Source organism: Anabas testudineus, chromosome 9 (assembly GCF_900324465.2).
Source record: "Anabas testudineus chromosome 9, fAnaTes1.2, whole genome shotgun sequence".
NCBI lineage: Eukaryota > Metazoa > Chordata > Actinopteri > Anabantiformes > Anabantidae > Anabas > Anabas testudineus.
This window is the reverse complement of record NC_046618.1, coordinates 4,730,675-4,749,821: the sequence shown is the minus strand read 5'-3', so window position 1 is coordinate 4,749,821 and position 19,147 is coordinate 4,730,675. Positions and strand designations below refer to the sequence as shown.

The window sequence follows — 19,147 nt, the reverse complement described above, 5'->3', positions numbered from 1 at the left end:
CAGATGTGAAGTGAGTCTTTAACATCACTATTGCATGGTAAGGTGTCTGCCTCATCCCCTTGAGGCAGCAAAACATCCCTAACACGCCCACCTCTGACAGGCTGACAGAGGACAGCAAATGGACTAAACCTGATATGGAGTCAGTGGCCTGAAACAGTGGCAGGACGTGGGATGGAGATCGTCAGTTCCACAGCACTCTGTCATCTTAAATAACATTGTGTCTGTGGACTGAATGCCTGTCGTAATTGATGGATCACAGCCACGGCAAGGACATGCCTTTTCCTCCCCTCTGGCATATGTGATCAGTGTAGAGCTGACTGATTCCACCGGCCTGAGCAGTGTTTCAGCTGCAATACTGGATGTGATTGTGAACAGCCGGGGGGGATGGAGACTGTTTGCATGCTAGGATGGTAACTTTTGCATGAAAACTCAGGTATCTCTTGTTACTGAAGTACTGAAGTTAGGATGATTTTTTTACACACTGGCCAGGTCAAGTCAAAGTCAAAGATGGATGATTGTATATTTTATGTTTTATATACAGATATATAATTCCATACTTTATGGATATGGGCTGTTGAACCAATTTTGCGGCAATGTAGAAACACTCTAAATAAGGCAACCAACATCCCCTAGCATTATAACTTGACCTTCACAAGATTCTCTTATATCAATGAAGGATTTTTTATGTAGAATATTAAATGATTGTTTATTTATGATGAGACCACTCCTGCATTCTGCAAACAGGCACATCAGTATGGTTTTAAGACCAGCTCAAAAAATGGTGAACCAGGACTTTAATACATTACAAAGCTCACAAATTTTCCATATGTATGACCAAGACACTTCAGAGATTTTCATTATTCAGTGGACTTCCTCTTAAAACTCATATTGCTAACTGCTTCCTCATGTATTGACTGCATGTTGAATGTTGCTTGTCACATCTTAAACTGATGCTAATGACACAACAGTGGAGTAATCAAGTTGTCAGCCTGGTGGGAACACTATGAATGTTAGCTGGCTGTCATCATACCCGAGTACACGCGCCACAAGAGCACATTTGTTGTTAATGTGATTCATGCGTGGATGCTGATACTTCTCACACGCTCTCGTGCATTTGGTTGGAATAAATGACAAAATTGACCATGTGAAAAAGAAGAGTGGGGAAAATATGCAACTGAGATGGCTCATACTGTATGTGACTGAAAACAACAACAACATACCACTAAGACATAACTTACTAGAAATATTGAGTTTAATATTGAATCAGGCACTTGAACAATTATAAATGTGGAATACAGTTTTGCATTTAGGCCTACATATTTCTGCTACCATGGTACATATTGAGTGTCCAAAGCTGATACAGTAAAATTAAAACTACACACTACCAGTCTCCTTACAGTACATAAACATTGTACTTTTTTATTTTCAACCAAAAGCACCTAAATGTGCAGTAAATAGAGTAGATGAAGTCATGAGCAGAACATAAAGTCCCATCCAGAAGTATGGGAACAGCAAGTCTAATTAATTTGTGTTTAATTTACAGTGAAGACATTTGGGTTTAAGATCAATAAATTAATATGAGACAAAATATTAACAAAATATTTCAGTTTATTAATATGTACATCTAAACATGTTAAACAGCACAGAACACATTTTGTATAAGATCACATAGATTACAAAGTTTATTTGAGCAAAAGTAATCGAACAGTTAGTTTTAAAGTAAGTTAAAAGCCCAGACGAAAACCTGAAATTAGTGATATATCCCTTTGTTTGCAATAACTGCATTTCTTTTTTTAATGCTTTTCCAGACTTTTGCAGCCTCCTTTAGTTTGTTGTGTCTTTCGTTGCTAAATGATGAGGCGCCTATGGGGGGCATATGTAAAGAAAGTATATTCTAAAGCCTGAACTACAATAGAATCTACCTATACACAGAAACTAAGTTGGTTGATGGGTCTAGATAGAGAACAGTATACAATAAAGAAGCAAACATAAAAATAATAACAGTGTAATTTCTTAAATCAGAGCTTCAATTGTGCCAATAGTACAACATTCATATCTCTAAGAAACATCAGCTTTTTTATCCAAGTTTAACATCCCATGAAAATGCTTGCAAAATATTTATTTTGAATCTGTAAAACTATGAAATTTACAGGAAGTGCATGAAACACAAAATAAAACACCTTTGATTTAACAGTGTAATTACCTGAACACTGGTTGTTGGCTTTAGGGAGTTTTCACCCTGAAATGAGTCTGTCAGGCAATATTTACTCTTAGGACATGTTCTGTAACTAACCAGCTGTGTTAGTCAAGTGAATAGTTTAAGGTAGAGTGTGGTGTTTACTGGCTATCATACAAGACTCTGATCTATAGTGGTCTATAAGGACTGCAGAAGAAGCTGGTCCAGTCAACCCAACTATAAAAACAGGGGAAATGAAGGCTCACTGTTTATGCTTGGTTTGCTGATTCAATTACTATACACATATGATGGATTGGGATTAAATGCCATAAGATGCATTCAAACCTCAAATATAATGCAATATGTGGATTAGCCTAATGCGTTCTTTTCTTTTTTCATTTTCTTGGAGAAGGAATCAAGCTATCTCCAGGCACCACAACACCAGAAGGGTTGGAGTTATTTTTAGCCTAGGTCTGTCCGCCGAGACATTTTTTTCCTGTGTGTGGCGCGCATGATTTAACAGGAGAAATACTGACCATCTGTAAAACGTACAGAGAAAATAAAGTACAGGGCAAGGCAGTATGACAGTGTCAATACTCTGTGGTGACTTAGGAGGTAATCACAGACTGTGGGTGTACATGTGTGCACACGTGTATTAGTGCTTTTCCATAATATGTAAAGTGTATGTGTCTTTTAGCACTTCTGCATGTGCATCAAACTGTAACGCCTCCTTAAGGGAGCTTGGCAGAGTTGTACTGTATTCATGAAGTGAAAGTGAAGAGGAGCTTGTTGTTGCTCTAAAAACACTGGAGACACTTTGGTTTGTATTTGATGTCCATCAATCAGACACCTGCCTTCCAGAAGTCCCAAAGTGACCAAGTGATATTCAAATTTACTGTACATCCATGGGTACATTGCAAACAAGAACTGCTCATAGCAGTTTGACAGACTTTCACTGTTGCCAATTTGCCAAAATATAAACAAATATAAACACAGATCTCCACTTCTAACCCACAGCATAACTCACTGCATCTAAAGACACATCGTACATTGCCCTTTACATCCCTGTAAACTTGATGACTGGTAACAGCAGAAATATTTCACTGTACAGTATAATATGCATCAGTGTTGACTAAATGCTCAATGAAAAAGGAGAATAAATGATGAGAGATAATATCAGACAGATACCCAGGGAAAGGGTTAATGGAATCAGAAACTCAGACCATGTGAAACAAACTTTGTTTGCTTGCTTGTTTGTTTTTCAGTGTGACATTTCTTGTTCTCCTCATACTGGAGGCTGCCTCGCTCCACAGCTTCTACGTGTCTGAGTGAAAACCCATCTGATGCTGATCCTGTACTTTTTATTTTTGCCGGGCTTGGCTGCTTGGTTATGCTGCCAAAAAGTTTCTTCACTGCTTTGTCTGCCTGCCCGTTTCTGTTTTGTGAAACCTCAGGATGCATATACCCTGCTTAATATAGCTCACCTCTTTTTGCAGAAATATGAAATAGGCTGCCTGTTAGAGGTAACTTAAAAAAGCTGTTTCTTCTGCTTGGCTTACTTGAATAAGAAAATAAGTTGTTGAAGTGATAAGTTATTCCATTAGTAACAGTGCAACAGCAGAAACGCATGTAAAGCATTGTAAAGGAAAAGCTATCCTTACCATTGCTGTACCAATATTCCAAGAATATTATAGAAATATCACATTAGTATGGCTGCTTTCGACTCTACGTTACTACACAGTGGTACTCAGCTGAACTCTATAGGGACAACAAAAGTGCAGTGACGTTTTAATACAGACCAGTATGTCCAGTTCAAATCTTGATTGGCTAATGAACAACATATTTTTCAGTATTTGTTTCATCCCAGTATAAATGTGCTTTTGACTTCTTTCTTAAAGCCTGCACTGCAGTATGTTATGGCCGTCTTGATATTGTTGAGATTGTTTCTATGTTTTTTCACTTCCCACTCCCATTTCCTTGTCATTTTTGTCACTTAGTCAATTGTTTTCTCTCATCCTTCCTGCCTCTTTCTTTCCAAACCATTATCATTCTGTAATGCCTTGTGCCTTGCCCTATAATTCTTTCTCTGTATATCGCTCCTCCTATCCATTGTTCCTTCCTCATCCCTCCTTTTCCTATTCCCTTTACATCATACCTTTCCTCCTCATAAACCTCGTACCTAATCACCTACCTCTTTCCCCTTATCACTGTCCTCTCAATATGTCATTTAATTCCTCTTTTATTCTGCCACCCTACAGGAACATTGTGGAATTTGTCATCCTATGAACCCCTGAAGATGGTGATTATTAACCACGGCCTGCAGACCATGACCAACGAGGTCATTATTCCCCACTCGGGGTGGGAACACGAGCCCAATGAGGACTCAAAGCCCCGCGATGCAGAGTGGACCACCGTCTTCAAGAACACCTCCGGCTGCCTCAGGTAGGGCTTGTCCTAAAGTGGTTAACACAGAGGTCAGGTAACCGTTTTCTGAATGTTTGATTCTTGCTTCATTCATTGATTAGCATAGTTTTTCAGTTGACTCAAAGATTTTAAAGAGATGAATTGCAGAGAGAGGAAACTGTAGACATTAAGATGTCAGAAAACATTACCTGTCCATCATTCAGAGGCTGCTTTAGTGGCTTTTCCACAGGAAAAACTATTGTGTTTTTGCTTATGTATGCATGTTTGCAGGAGTATTGAGACTGTTGAGACTCTGGACTGAATGTCTCAACCCCGCAAGCATAGTTGGAACAACTAGTCAATCAAACAACTTAAGTAAATATTTGCAGGTTGCAGCTTCTCAAATCTGAGGATTCTATATTTTGTCTTGCACCAAAGAAAACAAACATATACAATTTTAACAGGAAGCTGTACATTGTATATTTCCAAATATTGGTATTGGGAAATTAGAAAAACCTTTGGTCTGCTTCTTTTATATGATGAAAACCTGCAGGGTGTCTTATGGAGCTCAGACAGATCAAATCAGGCAGACTGATATTAGGATGTTGGGAGACACATGCCAGATTTATTCAGGTAAAAAGCATGTGTGCAGATTTAGAGACCGGAACCATCAAGGCCTTGAAAGTTAGTTTTTACTTGGATGGCAGTTGTAGCTGGGGACAGGTGTGGTGAATATGAGAGTACATTTGCTATTTTTGACTCTGTGCCAGAGTCAGATCTAAGTTCTTTAAGTACTTAAGAATTTATGTTATGGCAGATGCTGTCTCGTACCAATATCTATATGTACTCTATAAATATTATTAGATGTCTGTCTGGAGTAGGATTGCTATGTGACCTCTCATAAATATAAAAACTTTTTTCAGTTTCTCTGTTCCTCATTGTTTTAATATGGGCTCTGTGTTACCACTGTTACCACACCAGGGGCCAAATACCTGCAAACGAAAGAAATTATAATTAAATAATCACACAAATGAAGTTGACCTTAAGCTTGTTAGGGCTGACTGAAGGTAAAGTGAGGTCAAAGTGAAAATTGTGGTCTCATGACAACATGTCAGTTTGTTGAATATTTTTCATTAGCATTGCTAGCAGTTCAGGTATGAGGGAACAGCTTGGATGTGGTGCTCCTAGGCCTTTGAAACATGCACCAGGGTGATTGTTTAGCTTTAACCTGTTAACCAGCAGGACATTTTAACTAAACAATCAGTTGATTAGTTGAGAAAATAATTGGTAATGAACATAATTCAAAATTTTCCACGTCCTGTTAAATTATGAAAAAGGGCATCAGCTGAATACCCAATGTTCAAATTAAATGCAATTTAGCAGGTAACCAAGAAAGTTCAGCTCAAAAACTGTGAAACATGAGAAAATATCACCTCCACCTCAGTCTTCTAAATGCTGTCATTGTATGAGGTCCACAGCTTGAGTGCAACACTCCTGTTATTAACTTTCAAGTAGAATTTTTTCTACAAGTATGTCTTTGCATTTACCTTCCCCGCTGAATCTGTCATTTTGGCTCCAACTCACAACATTTGACAGAATGTAGTATAATGACAGACTAATGTAAGACAGAGTGTGTATGTGTGTTATCACGCATCACATGGGGCTGTGCTGTCTCCTCCTGGGCTGACCAGACCAGTCTAGACTGTAATCCATGGCAGAATGGCTCCTGCAGTAGAGTCTGGTCGAGATCCAGAACAAAAAAACATCCAAATCCAGCTCAGACAGAAAGCATCAGAGTGTATTTCACACATTATTACATCACATTAGGTGGTTTCCGGCTAGTTTTCTCTGAATTAAATGTGGAAGCTTGCTTGTGATTTTCTGCTGAGTTGTAGAGAAGCATTAACACATCAAGAGGGAATAAATTAAAGTGCTCTGATACAGCTGAGGGGAGTCAGAGAGAAGTCATGGAATTTTACATCATGGCCACAGTGGGAAACCTGCCCTCTCTGCCTCGTACAGTTTCTCACTGTCTTTTCCTCCTTTTATTTCATTCTCTGTTTTGCTCTTTTCTTATAGTAAGTGTATAGTGTATATCTTTCTCAACGCTATATCCAAACCTCATCACTCTTGATCTCACATATCAGAAAAGCTCTCTGTCGCTCTCACCCTTTCAACCCTAGATGCAGGCATTGCTGACGAGAGTGTGTCTCCATGGTAACTGTAACCAAGCCCACAGTTGCCTAGACGCAGGGTTTGTGCATCAGGGAGAACTGCTGATGCCAGGGAGAATCTGTTTACTCAGCCAACAGAGATGCAGCTTACACCTCAATAAAGATGGGGATGGTTTTATAATAATAGCCTCCTCTGTCGATAGAGACCGGCTTATTTACAGTGTGTACTTTGTGAGCTCACTGAAGAAACACTGTGTGTGTTTGTGTGTTAGTGGTTCTGGGCTCAATGTTGTGTAAGTTCACACTTCACAAATATAGTTTAGAGTTCAGTTCACACAGATTCAAATGAACTAGTTGTAGTTAGACCATTGTGACTGTACACCAAAAGATGAGTGTGTTCAATAATTGTACAACACTGACTGGAACTAGAGCTAAACACCAAGGATGGAAATCAGTAACTAGTATTTCTGAAAAGGAACTGTTCCCAGTAAAATAATGGAAATAGATGTATTTGTAATTCTGTACAGGGAAAATTAGCCTAACATGGGACTACATTTCATCCTCAGTTGTTATTAGAATTGTTCAGTTTTAGAGAAAAACAAACAAGCACTCCACTTTTGTGTGTGAAAACAGAATTTTATGTTGTCCTTTTTGTTAGTAGTGTGGCTCTAGGGATTCCATTAAAATTGATACACATATTCATGAGTATTGATCATAATTAGCATGCTGGGCCCTTTGCTATCGGCAATCTGTATTACAAACTAACTAACTAGTGCTAGTTAGGACATTTTAGCATAGTAACTAAACCTAAACTAAGATAGTGAAAAACCCTAACATTATACCTGTTTAAAACTTTAACATTGTCATAGTAACAAGTAATTACATTGATGTGACACATCACTATTGATTGAGTAGAGCAAGATAACGCCGTCTCCAAAACAGTAAAAGACCAACCTGAACACGACTTTAAAGTAAATAATGAAGTTTGTTTCTGGCGGCCTGAAAGTGATACTAATAAAGGTGGAGATGGAATTGGATAAAAAACTTACTGAATGAGATTTCAGAAATTGAATGAAAACCTAAAGGACACCTACAAAGGGTACACTTATGGTTTTTCAGTGTGTCCATTGACCTTGCAGGGCAATAGCAGAGGTCAACCATGTCTCCATCCATCTCCATCTGTCTCTATCAGACCTGCTCCAGTCCATTCCTCCCAGCTGCTCTATTGTTCTCTGGTGGCCGCATGACTCCAAGTGACCTTCACACCAACACTTGATCTGATAAAGTCACACTCTTTAGACACATCCAGATCAGAGTGACAGGCTCTTAGGCTCTACTGTACGGACACAGACAGACCTCTGAATACATACTCCTTATGTTATTCTTTTAGCCTCTACTAATAAAATGTTCCTCACAATGATCACTGAGACCAGAAATTGTAGCTGAAACACTTTTTCTATCCACCAATAGAGAGAATAGTACGAGCACAGCAGACTGAAAACTAACAATGTCTAAACACAGAGCGATTTCCTGTTTAATGATATAGGATCCTGTGCTTTTGAGGAAAATTCTATTCTTTCTTTTCTGTACATGGTCGGCATAGAAAAGGGAATCTCCTTGTTTCTGCATTAGACTCCCTATGAAATGTTGATATTTAGAGATATGCAAACCAAACATCTACAGCAATGGATCCTAGACCAAGAACCAAAAATTTGTATATTTATTTTTTTGCCTAGGATGAACTGATTAGATTTTTTAGTCAAAGATAATAGATCTCAGAAATGCCTGGGCAGAATTGTATAACATGTGGCACTAACATCAGCATTGGATATGGTCTGACTGTCTTTTGTACCCTCTGGTTGCATGAAACAGTATTTATTTACATACTTAATTGCAATTATTTACATAATATACAGCACCCTATATCACATGGGGTTCACGAGACAAGACAAAACAGTGGTCATTTGTGCTAAATGTTAACTTGTAGGTATGAGTTTGTGTGAAAATGAAACCCTCAGATAACCTGTCCAGTGACAACAGGTCCTTTCCACAATTGTGTCCACTGACAGATGCACCGTCCATAAACCTGCCACCAAGACAACTGCTCCTTGAAACGCTCCTACAAATGAAACAGCTGACAATAAAACTCTTCTGTCTGTCTTCTTCCAAACACACTCTTGTCAAATAAATCCAAGACATACGCTCTTCTGGATCCATTTACAGGGGAGGTGGTGGCACTTTTCGGACAGCTGAAGACAGATAAGTTTAGTTTATGAGCGACTGTGTTGTCTGCCCGGGCTCTACCAAAAAGTAGTTTTGATTAGCAGGAGTCGTGGGATGATTGTGCAATTCTGGAAACAGATGGCAGATAAACACAAGAACTATCTGGGTCTTTGCGGTCTGTGGAGTTCAACTTGTGGTGTTTTGTCCATTCTGATCACAAAAGGATTTTTCTCATTTCATTCAGATGCAATGTATTTTTACACTTGTTATTAAACTGAAACCTCCACAAGTAGCAGATGTGATATGTGTTTCAGTCCACACAGCACCACAAAGCACTCGAGCTCTGCTTACCTCCGCAAGGCTGCCACTCTTCCACAGGACTAACTGGGGGTCAACTAATGGGATTATGAGGGTTGGAAGCCCTCATAAATGAAGTCCCTGGTGAGGAGTGGGGAGCACCAGCTATCCCTTAACCCTCTTTAAAGCCTTGCTTTTCACAGTCAGTCAGACAGCTGCTCTAAGACTGCAGCAGCTCTGCTGTGCTTATAGGAGCTGTGCTCAGGGCACTGGCTGATGTAACAGGGATGGCATTGCCCTTTGTAGCAGAAATTAAATTTATATTCGTCATTTCTTAAGATTCATTCTAAAGCAGTCTGGATTTATGGCAGTGCACTGTTAAAGCAGACAGGGGGATAAAGGCCTTGAGTCACATGCAAACCTAAAAATTCACATGGTTGGTTTAGATTAGAATAGTTGGGCTTACTTACCAGTTCTCTGCCAATCAGTGTCCCTCAGCCTATACACTTGTGATATTAGATGTTTTTACCTGTGGGAGTGATTTAACCTGAGATAATTAGAATACTGACATTGATGTTTTTCGAAACCCAAACACTGATCTTCATAGACATGTTTTATAACTAGCCTGTGTCTTTTATGATAGCACTTTATTTTACTTTTTATTTTACTTTATGTCCTATCAGGTATCTGGATAACGCTCCTCTATATACCTCTCTTATCCTAACTTACAGTGTGCTTTTTTGACATTGTCTTTCTAGAAATGTGAGCTCAGATGGGGCAGAGGCTCGGCGCAGGCTGAGGGAATGTGAGGGACTGGTGGACGCCCTGCTACACGCTCTTCAATCAGCTGTAGGGAAGAAAGACATGGACAATAAGGTAAGACAACAGTTGACTCACTCACATTTATTTCTACTGGTTTCTAAAAGCACCTTATATACACCATACACAGAGACAACTTATCTACCTCTCTTTTCTTTTAGTCTGTGGAGAACTGTGTTTGCATTATGAGGAACCTGTCCTACCATGTCCACAAAGAGGTGCCAGGGGCTGAAAAGTTCCAGGACCCATCAGCACTACAGGCCCCTGGCTCGGCAGGACCGCAGAGGAAGAAGAAGGATGATGCTGGCTGCTTCGGAGGCAAGAAGGCCAAAGGTGAGAAGGAGAAAAATCAGAGATACATAAGAAATGATCACTTAATAAAAACCTATTAAAGAAACAATATACAGTGTATACTAAACTATACTATACACTAACCATATGTAACAGTGTATAGTGATTAGAACATGTTACTATAATAATTGATTGAGCCAGACAGTTTTTCACAGAAGGAATTCTTGTTTTCAGCTTTGGCCTTTCTCAGACAGCTGGATTACATACATACATACTGCACTTTCCTTTGTTGTGAAATATATATGGATAGATGTCCAAAAATAGTTCTGTTTTCAGCAGGTGCCTCCTGACTTGGTTCTTCACACAGATCAGATCACACATCACAAACAAAGTTGCCAACTGTGAATAGGTGCAAATAAACATCCTCAAAAAGTGACTTGTTCATTGCTGAAATATATTTTCTGTCCACTTTGTCAGACAGGAATAAACATAAACAAGTGTAAAGCTATGACTCAGTGTTATATCAGTAAAACGCTATAACTGTAACCTCTTTTCTTCAATACGACACCATGCTGAGACTTGAATGTTGTTAAATGACTTACAGAATGGAGGCCTATTGTGGCGTTGTTTGCTGCATCAGGAGGTTTTTAGTATTATTGACTCTGCTTAACAGGTGTGCCATGTACGTATGTGTTATTAGCAACATCTTCATCAGTGTTCTCCCAGGCTGTTAGCAAAACGACACTGTTATCTCCCTGCTGTACAACAGTAATGGCTGCTATTAATCAGTCAGCAAATGAGGTGTGACTCCCAGCCAGCGACCCTTGACTTCTAACGAGTTATTGGAGAATCTTTTGGTTCAGAGGTCACAACAGCACAGTAGCTCACATGTGTGCAGATTTATAAAGGACCAATTAACCACATGAATACTTTCACATATGTACACTCACACACACACACACACACACACACACTGAATAATGAGATGTGTTTGGCTGCTGCAGACCCTGAAGGCATTTTGAGAAAAGAGACTCAGGTACAGGAACATTAAACACTCTTATAAAGGAGCATGGAGGCGGGTGAGCAACACTGTCTGCAATATGCTTAGTAATTTGTTGCCTTTAGTAGGGTAAGTTTGGCCTCAGCTTTAGTTTAATGTCACATGCATTATAAAATCTAACATTATGATCAACATGTGCCAAGTAGCTTTTACTTTCTTAATAAACTGTCGGATTCTTTTTCGGCTTTTTTTTTCCCCTTGTGAGCACATTCCTGTTCTTCCCACATAGAAATGTATTGAAGCACTTAAACAAATGCAGGCAGCTTGTCATGTTTTATGAGCATGTTTGACTGTGTGACTCTATCCTGTACTATCCAACAATGGAAGCTGATTGCCCTTCTCTTTCCTTCTATCTTTATCTTCTTATCTTTTCCCATTTTCTTTTATGTTTGACACTTTTCTGGCTATTGGACTGTTTCTTCCTCCCTCTCCATTTCTCTCTAAAAGCCAGCCTACTGATGCCAACTCTTTGAACATGTTTCCCACAGAACACCTATGGACTGCTAATGGCTTTCTAGCTCGTCTCTTTTCTGTCTCACAAGTACTCCTTTCCTTTTCTCTCTCTGCCCTCTCCTTCTTTCTCTGTGTTGGCCTTTTTCTCTTTGCCCTTCACTCATTCACCCTCCCCATTCAGTTAAAGATGACTCCTTTTTGTGAAACACTGTTCACACGTATTGCACAGCTTCTGGACACACGCACACACATATTTTTCACCATGCCTCTTCTCTCTTCTCCCTGCTTTGTGTTTTTTGGCATTGCGGCTGCTTCCTTGGCTAACTATAGAGGAATGGTTTAATCAAGGTGAGTGTCCCCCCTTCAACCCTTTTCAATTCAGCTCTCCCCCTTGCTCTCCACCCTACCCTATCTGTTCCTGCTTCTCCTCCTCCTCCTCCTTCGCCCTGGCTGTAGAATATAGTTAGAAATAGTTTAGAGTGTCCTTCAAAGTTCCTGGGACTTAGAGAACCGTGGTATTTCACCCATTCCACATGCATTCCTTCATCCTCCCTGCCAACTTTCTATAGCACCTATACAGAGTCAGAAAAAAGGTAAAACAGGTATGTTCATCAGATCCTGTCAGAGTGTTAAGCAGGGCTTCACTAATCAAAGATGCACTAGTGGAAATTACAACCTTAAATGTAACATCAAACCTATTTTACTTTGAGTCTCTGATTCTGCTTTTTTGTCGACAGATGAGATGATTGTTATCACTCTCTAATGTTTATGCAGTAATGGTCAAGCTCGATCTTGAAGCTAGGCTAATTGACCTTTCCTGCATTCAAATTTTGGATGACCTATTCATGTGAGTTAGTATAGTTATATAAATATTTGAATTAGTAAGGTCAATGTCAATGTTAGTGTTTAACTCTGCAAGAAAAACAATGTAAGAATGTATTTTCTAAAATGTTGAACTAGTTGATAAATGCCAAAATACTGTATCTCTCAAAATATCGTATTATTTTTAAAGATGCTTTTGGGCAACAATAGTTGTGTTCAACTGTACTTCGATAGTGGACAGCAGAGTGCAGTTCCAGCGCCGGGACTGCTATTTACCCATTCAGCAATGAGCTGATAAGTATCCAATGTGTTGCTGCTGATTAAACTAGTTCAATCTCAGTCTTCTTAAATCTTCACATTGCTCAGTATTGCTGTATGAGGAATGATTTGCAGTTTGATTCAGTTAAAATGGCACATTTAGCATGAGTATTGGATGAATATGGATAATGAAGATGTTACTTTGCCAAGATCACTGAACTTTCAGCTGCCAACATATCTTTTTAGGAATAAGACAACAGTTATATACAGGATATATTCTAGTTTATATTAAAACCCATTATCCATAACATTGATTTTGGCAATGTAAATGTATGAGCTTGTTTCTTACTGGAAGTGGAATGCATATACTTCATATGCTTCATCTACTGTGTCTCCATATTGTCCTATGGGCATGTGAAATGGCTTTTAGCTGGTTGTGCCACAGACACCCCACCACCTCCACATTCCATTTACCCCCTGCCGCTTCATTATTCAAGGTGTTTTCATTCTCAGTATGTGCTGCTGTTACATTAGAAAACTCTTGTTACACTCATACTGTATGATTTTGCAGTGTCTGCCATTTCATCCTTGGGAACACACTGGTGTACTGTAGGAGACAGAATTCTGTATGTTTGTTGATACGTATCATGCTTCCCGTTTGCTATGACGTGTGTACATGCAGACATTTATGCTTTATTGTTTAGTGTTTACTAGACCTGGCTTAGACCAATATGTTTGCACATTTATTCCTTGAAGTCTGCCTCACTCTGAGAATTTTATAACTCATCGATGTGTAGTTTGTTAATATATTTTTATGATACATGCTGTCCAAAGATAATAGAGAAATATCAGTCCAAACACATATCGGTCTAAACCTGCCATCTATGACATTGTCTGTTATAATCCAGTTGTCTCAGGATATGACAGTGGCATTGTTTTCCCTCCTCTCTCCTCTGTATAGGCAGGAAAAATGGTGAGAACGACAAAAACTATGACACATTGGATCTGCCCAAGCGCACAGAGCCGTCTAAAGGTAAGCCCTCGTCTGGCAAGCAGCACATCCTTGTGTTAACACGTTCAGTGTTGAATGACAATGACTCAGAGCGAGTCTGGACCTAACGTATTTGGAAAGAACTTAATTTAGATGAAGCCCCTTTGTCTTCTGAATCAGATCTTTTACAACAGAGATACTAGTGAGATTTTGTCATGTTTGGAGGCAGGTCAGGTGTGTCGTTCAAAAGTGTGGGAGGCGGTGGAGTGATTTAGCTTTGTTTGATTGTTTTGTGCTTCCAGTGTGACAGTTGATTGTTGGCAGCTTGTGAGAGCATGAGTTCTGTAAGTCATCGTTTGGTAGAAAACAAAGCACAGGGACACAAAAGGCAATAAAAGAAGCAGTCGGTTATTGTTTACTGAGCTCTATCACTTTTGTAGCTAAAGGGCATCCATTGTTTTGTCCCCTGCATTGTGCTGTTATGGGATTCACTGGTGACTATTGAACCTAATCGAGGATGATGTGGTGTACTTTTATTGGGGTTAGATTGCTCCATTTTATAAAACTGTAAATGAAATACGGTGATACTAGACAGTGGGTCGGACAAAAAAAGACATTAGAAGACGTTAGATTAGAATAAACCAACCCATTAATCATAGCTGGTTGAAAATTATTTACAGTTTAAAGGAAATGTTTTGGGAAATAAGGTTGCTAGAGTTACCAGTAGAAAGAAAAGAACTATCTAGTCATCATCTAGATAGTTAGGTACATCTAAGGCATATTGCAGATATGAAGCTACAGTAACAGCATGCTTTGTCTTTTTTATTTTGTTCACACAAAAACAGAACTGTGTTGACATGTGGCACTTTACATATGAGGGGACCAGTCACTTCCTGGAGTGTCCATCAGGCAAAAACAACATAATTGGCATTTTTGGATTGGTTGTGGATTGTATATTTATTACAGCCACCCAGGAGAATTTGGCTGCTCACTCTTGTCTTTTCTTTGTCTTCTGAGATGGTAATCACGTTCTTATTCTGGGTGTACTGATGTCTAAACTTTTTCTACTAAGCCTGCCTTAGGAGAAATATGGAGCTATAGCGAGGATCAATTTAAGAGAGATTACCTCTAGAACTGGAGAAGCAATAGACATGAGGGAGCTCTTACTGCAGTGCCCACAGGTTTCTGCTGAAGGACTGTTTTGAGATACAACGATAAAGAAAGGTTTGAGAGTCAAAATTGACTTTCAGTCATCCGAACCTAAACTAAGATTTGAACTTTGTTTCTCCCTGTTTTGACTTCTTGTGCTCTAAGTTAGCCCAGCTGTAGCATTGTTTTTGTTTCCTCTAACCTCCTGCAACACGACAAATAAGCGCCTGTATTGAACTGTTCCTTTAGTTGATAATTAAATTAATTGTTGCTTACAGCCCCTATTGGGATACTGATATATATCACAATCTAATAAAAATATAAAATGTTTCCACAGTATATAGACCAAGACACCATTGGGACGTCTGTGTTAATCTCCCCTTGTTTGTTTGCACACTTGTATACTTTTCCTGCTTCAATCAATCATCAATCATCAAATCACGTGATCAGTGATAACTCAACAATCTCTCTACATGGATGTTTAAAGAGTCTTTGTCTCCACGCTGTGCATGTGTTGTTACTAGAGTGTGTGACTAACTCTATGCATGCACCTCACACGGCGCTGACAGGCAGTTGTGATGGTCATATAAGCAAATTAGTGTGCAACACACACAACACTGCATCTTGAATGTAATAGAGTGTGTGTGCTTGTGCTAGTGTATAAAATACTTTCTACTATGGAAAGGTGTGTGAGACTCTCCATCAATTTTAATGGTGTCTGTGGAATTTTATCTGACCTTGTTACACCCTTATGTGGTATTTACACATCAGCGCCTTCATCAGTATCTAATGGCAGGCACTCAAAGTCAATACCACTTCCTGTTTGACTGTTAATTAGCCACATTAACACGGCAAAGTGGACTCTCATTAAACTAGATCACAATTAATGGCTGTGCTTTTCCAAGTTAAGCTGATTTTGCCTTTTTTAACACTTTTAAAGTAAAGGGAAGCAGATGAGCTCCAAGGATGATAATTAATATTTTCCACTCACTATAGTTTCATGAGTAAAAGCCAAGCTGACATGCTAAGACTGTGGATCTATAGTAATTGCAAATGTTGCCTGATGAAGTGACACGATAGGCAAACCACACCCTTCAGAGTTTTGAATCCAGAAAAAGCAATCATTGTTTTATGTCACACACAGTTGAAATGTGTGTGGGTTCTTGTATTTTCTTGCTTGCAGACAAATTACATTTGACGTTTATTAGCTTTACACACAGGTGAATTACAACAGCGAGATGCATGGATAATACGCTTAATCACCAGAGCAAAACCCACATTGATATTTAAAGCACATTTATCCATCTTGCCTCTTCTGGAAAGTGACAAAGAGACAGCAAACATTATCTGGGCGCCTTGTTTGTTTGTCTATGAAAATGTGTGTTTGTGTGGGTTCAGGTGTGTTTGCCACTTTCTGCCACATCCTCCGGTCATCTTTGGAGAGTTTGCAGAGAGAGAGAGAGGGAGAGAGAGAACAGCTCTCATTTGCTGGCGATGGCTAAAGGAGATATGGGAGATTACATGTGTATCCTAGTCCTGATCTGATGTCAGACAGAAAGAGGTCAGTGGTGGGACCAGGCTGGGCCTAGCAGTGGGCTATGATTAATTTTGTTTGTGTGTGGAAAGAAAAAGAAAAAAAAAAACAGCGAGGTAGAGAGAGAACCAGACAAAGCGTGTGAGTATTTTTATTTTGAATTGTTTTTGAGTTTTTAATACAGTACATGATGTTTACCTGAGTGTGAAAACATGGTTTTTTAATTAGAGTTTGAATGGAATTGTGGCACAAGCTGGAAAAACAACACTGACTCAATCTCACTTATACAATGCTTATACCCGTTTGCAGGTTCAGTAGACACCTGGCTTCATGAATCTTCTTGTACATGGAAGTTTCACCTGCTTTACTCCCCTGCTCAAAGCGATCTTTCCAGGTCAGGCTTGGCCATGCTTCAGGCTCATGGTGTAAGGTGTACTGGAGCAGAATTGAAGCAGCACGTAGGAAGAAGCTCCCTCCTTTTTAAATGTATTTATTTTTATTATTTTGCTCAGTGTTCTGTCCTGAACTTTGCTTTGCTCACATATTTTGTCACCACACAGCTACACTGAAGTTGAAGTTGCCCTTTAAAAACCCAGTTTCTGTGAATACATATATCACAAAAAATCAATGCTGCATTTTTCGTTTCTTTTTCCACTTAATAAATGTGTCTTGCCAGTGTTGTGATTGGTCCTTCTGATTAAGTGGACACATTGTCCAGCCTAGCTGATTAAGTGAGTTATTTTGTCAGTGTAGGTGCACTAGAAAGGAGACCTGTTGCAGGCACATACATCACTGGAGAAGTTCAGAGCTACTGGCGGTCCATTATTCATGTTGCCCAGAACAAGGGCCAAGAAAGAGAAAGGGATGGCTGCAACAAAAGCAATTAGGAAGTGTGAAAAGATGCATTTCATTAACGATCCAGTGAGTTTGGGGGCTCCTGAAATGATAAAACATTTTCTCAGCAGTTAATTGAAACCACAGCATAAACCTTTAGATTGGAGAAAGGTCAAGAGACGGGAAAAAGGCGGGTGTAGGAAGGTGTGATGTGCAATGACTGAGTATATGCTGAATTTACTTCCAAGAGTAAAGATGAAACATGCCTCAATAAAAACTAGGGGTGTTTCTCTTTGCTTTCCTTCAGCCTGGGGAGGTTCGGAGAGAATGGTTGTTTCAGTGAGCTCCAACAACCAAAGTTAATCAGTACAAGTACTCACATCATGGAAAACCTAAAACAGGAATCATTTGACGGTGACAGATGAAAAAGGTGAGCTTCGTCACGGTTAATGGATGTTCAGTAAACTGCACGTGGGACACTGGAACTCTGAATCACTGTAGTCATTGCAAAGAGGAACTGTGTGTAATTGGCTCAAATGTCTGACTCATTTGACCTGGACATGGCTGGAGAATAAAACTGGACAACCGAACGTCCTTCTTGTTAGGTTGAGCTAACAATGAGGAAGTCCAGTTACCATGACTCAACTTCCAGACAACGTGATTGGAGTTCATCTCTATGATTGTACAACATGTCATGAAAATTCATATACTTGTTGCGCACAGACCTAAACAACAAGCAGTCTAACATTTATGCAGCATTGTAGTGAGGTTAATCACAAGTACTTTAGACATATGCTGTTTACTCTGGCACTCTGACAGAAAGATGAAGCTTCCTGTCAGACTACTTAGTTTCCATTGATGCTGATTGATCCCAACTGCATTAAGTAGCACTAATCAGTCAGATGTGGTGATAAGAGCAATATGGGCAATAAGCAATAAAGCAAAAAAGGCCGTGTGTTTGATGTGTCTGCAGTACTTTCCACAAGCTTGGGCCTCTTGTTCTTTCTATTTCTTTTTCCACCTCACTTAGTAATTCCCATTTCTCTTGCTCTCTGACACTTCAGTGCTCTCTCTATCCCTCTGAGATTTATTGTGCTTCCCTCGCCTTGCAAACAGACATTGAGCAATAGTGAAAACAGCAGCGTTTACCAAGACGACAACTGTGTAACACGTCTCACTGCTTTGCCTTGCAAGCCAAGCATTTAATTTGTGGAGAGGTCTCAGCATTGACAAACAACACTATTGAGAGCTTTTATGTATTGCATTGTATATCCTTCTTTGATATCATCCCACTGGAGATCTGTGTTTGTAGTATAATGAACACTGACTGTTTTGCTATCAGAGTCATCTCTGTGTCTGATGTATCTCAGCTCTTGAAGCCTGAAAAGTCAGAGGCTCAATTGAATTCAGGAAAACTGAGCTACACTGTCACTGTTGTTGTCGCTGCTCGTGGAAGAGAAATACGGTATTTCACTTAATGGCACTGTGGCATGAATCTGATTCTTCTAATCTTCCCTGTAATATTTCTATGGCTTAGAAGCTGCTGCGAGTAAACCCTGCCCTGCCCAAAGGCATGATGAATGTCCTGCTGCAGTGAGCAAATATGTTCAAACAGATCCATTTTTCAACATAAAGCATCTCTGTGTCATCAATTGCTGCCAAG

At 39.5% G+C, this 19,147-nt stretch overlaps 1 protein-coding gene across 6 annotated transcripts in view; it reads left to right on the top strand.

Moving 5' to 3' along the window:
• arvcfb (ARVCF delta catenin family member b) overlaps positions 1 to 19,147 on the top strand; it is a 177,504-nt gene that overhangs the window by 130,977 nt on the left and 27,380 nt on the right. For all 6 annotated transcript variants that reach the window (XM_026342936.2, XM_026342934.2, XM_026342938.2 and 3 more), the window contains 4 exons: positions 4,435 to 4,618; positions 10,032 to 10,149; positions 10,254 to 10,425; positions 13,938 to 14,009. In XM_026342936.2, coding sequence (XP_026198721.1) covers positions 4,435 to 4,618; positions 10,032 to 10,149; positions 10,254 to 10,425; positions 13,938 to 14,009 — 546 coding nt within the window. The remainder of the gene's footprint in view (positions 1 to 4,434; positions 4,619 to 10,031; positions 10,150 to 10,253; positions 10,426 to 13,937; positions 14,010 to 19,147) is intronic.